At 36.4% G+C, this 5,848-nt stretch overlaps 1 protein-coding gene across 1 annotated transcript; it reads left to right on the forward strand.

Annotated features, from left to right (window-relative positions):
- Positions 1-1,987: 1,987 nt before the first annotated feature.
- LOC107786564 (protein BEARSKIN2-like) lies at positions 1,988-5,424 on the forward strand. Its single transcript, XM_075244466.1, has 3 exons — positions 1,988-2,266; positions 2,945-3,213; positions 4,708-5,424. Exons 1-3 carry the CDS (start codon positions 2,107-2,109, stop codon positions 5,236-5,238), a joined length of 960 nt encoding a protein of 319 aa, XP_075100567.1. The 5' UTR covers positions 1,988-2,106; the 3' UTR covers positions 5,239-5,424.
- The last annotated feature ends 424 nt before the right edge of the window (positions 5,425-5,848 follow it).

Below are 5,848 nucleotides of genomic sequence, written 5' to 3' on the forward strand. Positions count from 1 at the left end.
GCTTGTCTAGCAAGTGAAATGTTAGGCGTCATCACGGTCCCGAAGGTGGGAATTTCGAGTCGTGACAATATCAATTCTATTTATTAACTAAATTAATTTATTTTCAGGAAAAAAAGTATGGGCGTCCAATGAGTCATGATGAGCTATTCAAGGAGACATATATTGTTAAAAAGAAGAAGGAGGGGGATGGAGATAGGTGGGTCGAGGACCGGGCAGAGACTGCATATGTAAGCTTTTCAATTTTCTTTAAGTATTATAATTTACTTTTATAAGAATTTTTAAATACTAATTTAATTTAAAATAATGTAGGGTCACTACCGAAGTAACATGGAGGAATTCAATCGTAGTCATCCATTTGGTGAATCGGGCGAGCCAAGCCAACCTTCGGACGAGGATGCTGAAAGAATATGGTTGGAAGCTGTTGGAGGTCCAAAATGGAAAGGTATACGGGCTTCCTACGAAAAAATTTCATCGCTATAGGTGTGGAATGCAAGGAATAGGGACTTCCTCACAAGGCGAGGAACTTAATAGGGAGAGCCTCTCGGCTATGCGGGAGACAGTGACAAAGCTTACAGCCGAGCTAGAAGCGTCCAAGGAAAGAGAAAGGCTTAGAGATGCTCAATTCCTTGGTATGCAAGCTCATATCAGAACTCTCCTATCTACTGAAGCTTTTCCTTTGCCCCGGTCTCGTGAGTCATCGCCAGAGGCTCGACCTCCACGTGATCGTTCCTTCCGTCCTCCCCGTGATCGTTTTTCCTGTTCTTCACAAGACCGTTCTCTATACCGTCTTGTAGATGAAAGTTCATCAGACGGTGTTGATGATGTTATACAAAACACCCCTTGATCAATATTTTTAAATACTTTGAACTAGACTAATAGAACCAGTTTTGAATTAGATTGAACAATTTTGAACTTTGTTGTAATTATTTTTCACTTGGTTTTGGATTTTTATGTTCAATTGAACTTTAATTTGTTAGTTTTAAAGTATTAATTGGATGTTTGGTTGTTATTGTCGTAGTTGTTGGGTTTTTGGTTGGATTTGTGGTGATTTGGTGGCTGTTAGAGTTAAATTGGGGGTATTGGTATGTTGTTTTGATTTGGCAGGTGGTGTAGCTACCAAATCAGGCATTTTCTGCTAAAATTAAACCCAGAAAACCGACCAACCTTAGTGAGTTACTAAAAAAAAAAAATTAAATTGCAGTTTACCGACCAATTTTGGTTGGTTAATGTACAATGAATTCCCAAAATTCAACATTACCGACCAACTTTGGTCGGTTTTCTGCCTACCCAGTCCAGTTTTCCGACCAAAGTTGGTCGATTTTTTTAAATTTTAATAATTTAAAAAAAATATCTTTCAATACCGACCAACGTTGGTCGGTACAAAAAATTAATAAATTTAATACACCGACCAAGCTTGGTCGGTTACGTTAAATTAATAAAATAATATTCCGACCAATTTAGGTCGGTAATCCTATTAAAGTGTCAGATGGTGGTGTAGAGTATACCGACCAAGGTTGGTCGGTAATTTCCGACCAACTTTGGTCGGTATTCCTTTCCGACCTCTAAAATACCGTCCACACGTAAATGGTCGCGTTTTGGACAGTTATTGGCCATTACCGACCAAAGTTGGTCAGTTTTTACCGGATTTCTAGTAGTGTAAATATGGAATTTGTAATTTTGAAAATAAAACAAGCTAAGTTATATGCTTCAACAGATACATAATATATAATTTGAACTGGTAAATTAATGTGTCCATAATTCAACCTCTCATATGCGCGTGCGCATAGAGGTGGGTGGTGGGGTGGGGTTACAGGAATAGGGATGAACCATCTTAAATATTTTGAGTCCCAGTACGTGCTATTGTAACTTGCAATTTACTTTAGCTTTAAGAGTTAGCGCCGGCGGCGTCATCGGCCGTCAACTTTCTCTCCTTACAATACCTCGTTGACAGTTGAGACAAGAGGATATATATATAAGAGCCCCATTTCAATCAAATTAAAGAAAGAAAGCTACAGCGAGAGAGTGCAAATTAAAAGATCATTAAATTCGTTTAATTTCTTGGGGTCAACTGTGGCCGCAATTAAGGATCGGAGTAGAGTTTCGCATATGGCTTCATCAGGTGGTGTTCCGCCGGGGTTTAGGTTTCATCCAACAGACGAAGAGCTTCTTCATTACTACTTGAAGAAGAAACTTTCATTTCAGAAATTTGACATGGAGGTTATCAGAGAAGTCGACTTGAATAAGATTGAGCCTTGGGAATTGCAAGGTACGTAACGTGTATATAGTGTTAGTATTTACTATTTAGTGAAGCTACTCTCAACAGATTTTACTACTTTGGTTATCAACGAGAAACATATTTCGCTTGTGTTAAGACATAGCTTGTATATTTTTTGTCCATTGAGACATAGTATAATTCAGTTATTAGAAGAGTGATTTCTCTAATTAACCGCTCAAACTTTTGGATGAACATATGCGTTTTTAATTATTTGTTTTTGATCAGTAAGAATAACATGAATTTAATTTTTTTTTTTTTGGAGAATTGCCAAGAAACTCGAAGCCGCTACTGTTCGGGTGCGCACTGGGTAATATACTTATTGTGCAATAGCTCGCAAACCACACACAAAATATCTTTTTACACTCGCTGAAAAGTCTAAAATTTATTTTACTAAGAAAAAATTAACTACCAACATCACATTATATATAAGTCTATTAACCAGCATATTCCTTCTGTAGCCTGTTGTTAATAAGGACATATTAATTCAAGGATCGGAGAGATCACTCTTATATATACTACTCCTACTTGGGCGCGTTTATGTAGTTGTGCTAGTAACAATTCAAGATTTCTTAGTTATTATTGTGCTGATGTACGTAATAAGGGGAAATTAAGTTTAAGCAAATCTTATATTATTGTAAGTAAGATTTTCATACAGCGTTTCTTGTACAGAGAGGTGCAAGATTGGATCAACACCGCAGAATGAATGGTACTTTTTCAGCCACAAGGATAGGAAGTATCCCACAGGTTCAAGAACAAACCGAGCAACAAATGCTGGATTTTGGAAGGCAACAGGCAGGGAAAAATGCATAAGTTGGACATTGAAGAAGATTGGTATGAGGAAAACCCTAGTGTTTTACCGAGGAAGAGCTCCACATGGCCAAAAGACTGATTGGATCATGCATGAGTATAGGCTTGAAGATTCCGACGAAAATTCAAGTGTAAGTGATTGCTTCATCTCCCTTTCTTCCCAAACCCGGCGGCGTTACAGTTCTGATTATGGGTTCGGTGAATTCAATAGTTGTCCCTGTAATCGTGTTAAAAAATTCACATATTATGTATGAATAATTTATTTAAAACTTAATAAAAAAATCTTTAAACTCGAAATCCTAGTTCCTTCTCTAATTCAAGGGATTACAAATAAAAGAAAAGTTTTCTTAGAAAGAATAATTTATAAGGCGACTAAAATAAGCATGCATGTGGCATACATGCATGCAATCATGTGCATGAAAGTCAAAGTAATTAAACGATACTAATAACAATTCAATTAATTAGTGACTATCTTGACGATCGACTTTTTACCACAAAATCAGAGACTGTCAAGAAAATTTCCATCTTGCTTGCTTAGGAATTTGTTATCCATAATTATGACTCAGCGGAATTCTTGAACGACGCAAGAGGCTACTAAATGAAACAATATACTAGGATCATTACAATATTAAAGTTATATACACTTAGTGGTCGACGTTTTTCAATCTTACTAATACATGTATTAATTATACACTATATTCAGTACTATTTTTATATATATTGATGATCTTGTATACTAACCGAGTCCGCACTCGCCCGAGAACACGTACGTCCTCCCTGTAATTGTCTTGTCTTTGTTATGGTTTCAGGGCCTACGTCTACCCGTATGGAGCCACCATCATTCGCAAGGCTTGCTTTACATTGGACCCGATGTTGAGCCTCTCATAGCCTAGTACCGGTGAACTAGGCAAGCGACCCTGCAAGGCAGCCAGCCTTTCTGCAAAATCAATGTCCGCCTCGCCGCTGCTTTCGGGTGATTGGAGAATTTTTTCGAAGTAGCTGAACAATTGAATCGGCTGGTATAGAATCAGCTGCACATTAATCTTCCTCTATTCTATCAATTTCATTCTTTTTTATGTCCACATGTTTGCTTTAAAAAGGAAGTAAGGCCACCTCTGAAGTTTGAGAACCAGCTGGAACTTGGATTGCTGACTAATCTAATATCCTATCAAAGAAGATGAACTTGCGGGTAATAACAAATTAAACCATAACATTAATAATACCATGATTTTATGTATAAGCATATAAAAGATAGAACTGTCATTTCAAAGCCTTTTTCAAATCCTTTCCATAAAAATGTGGAGGGTATTTTATAAACAATTATTTTCTTCAAAAAGTATTATGCAAAATGTACCAAATCAAACAGTCGATAAAAAATAATTCCAGCATTACTAATACTATCATATGCAATATTACTCTTATAAACCCTATCAAACGACCTATATGTAAACATTTTTGTTACACCATCAGTATAATTTGAGTTCTTACAGAAGCCGGTTATTACTTACAATTTATTCTAGGTTCTTACCGTATTAAAATGAAGTAATTATCTTTTAAATATCATGATTATAAGAAAGCATCAGAAGTTCTTCTAAATTGTTAGTAGTACTATTGTAAATGTACAGGAGGATGGATGGGTGATTTGCAGGGTATTCAAGAAGAAGAACCTATTCAAAGTAATTGGAAATAATAATGAAGGTAGCGCAGCCTCATCAGATCTACTAAACAACACCTCAATCCACCAACCTCGAACCAACTTCACACACAAAGATAGCCCATATCTACTACAACACCAACAACACGGCCATGACCATGGCTTAAACTATTCCCATATTCCTACTGCAGTTGCTGCTACTTTTCCACATGAGTATAATTCACACAATAATAATATTCAATTAGCACAAAACTTCATGTCATTGGGATATCATCATCCTCAGGACTTCTCATCTGGACCTCTTCCTACTTCTCAGCAGTCTGCACCTTGTGAGTCCGGTTTGGAGGTAGCTAGTTCTCATCAGAATATGAATAATGATCAGTGGGGAATGATTAATGATCGGCTTGTTGAGGATGCAAATGTTGCTTCTTCTTCTTCTATGAATCAAATCAATCACCTTCCGCTGCGTGGAGAGATGGACTTTTGGAGTTATGGAAAGTAATTAATTAAACGACTATATATGTATACATAATTGTTTGTATTATTCCTAAATGGATTACTAGAGTTACTATACAATTAGTTGCGTTAATTAGCTCTAAACTATGTATAGATATTGAAGAAACAGCACACTTAATTAATTACTTGTTGGTGTACCATATTGTTTACCCGTAAAACGATACAATTGAATTTATACGTGGTTTTCAAACAAGTAAATTGATTTGATCCTGAAATAATAGATGAATTATATAGATATGCAATACTTAGCCTTGAGATGGAGACAAAATAGCAGAAATAATAGTTCCGGGAGCAGGGCTTCTGGGTACAACAACAATGAAATCAAAAAGTAAGAAGATAAGATTATATTAAGCTTTGAATAGAGCGTAACGTATCTTTGCCAGAAAATTCGTGTCCCTTACAATGATAATAGAGCTCACTATTTATAGTTGCACCTAGGGAACAAGGTCCTAGGATCAAGCCCTTATTTAATGTCAATTATGAGGGCCATTGAAGAATGTGTAATAGCGGGCATGAATGCCCTATTTTTTGTAACGGGCACTGTACTTAATGCTGTAGAATATTCTTCATTAAATGCTACCGAGTGTTAGGCATTT

This window comes from Nicotiana tabacum, chromosome 22 (assembly GCF_000715075.1).
Source record: "Nicotiana tabacum cultivar K326 chromosome 22, ASM71507v2, whole genome shotgun sequence".
NCBI lineage: Eukaryota > Viridiplantae > Streptophyta > Magnoliopsida > Solanales > Solanaceae > Nicotiana > Nicotiana tabacum.

What these genes read in the sequence shown, in the direction of transcription:
- LOC107786564 (XM_075244466.1), top strand. Translation starts at nt 2,107, where the DNA reads ATGGCTTCATCAGGTGGTGTTCCGCCGGGGTTTAGGTTTCATCCAACA. An exon ending in TGAGCCTTGGGAATTGCAAG is followed by an intron (nt 2,267 to 2,944) that starts GTACGTAACGTG and finishes TTTCTTGTACAG; the next exon opens with AGAGGTGCAAGATTGGATCA. An exon ending in ATTCCGACGAAAATTCAAGT is followed by an intron (nt 3,214 to 4,707) that starts GTAAGTGATTGC and finishes GTAAATGTACAG; the next exon opens with GAGGATGGATGGGTGATTTG.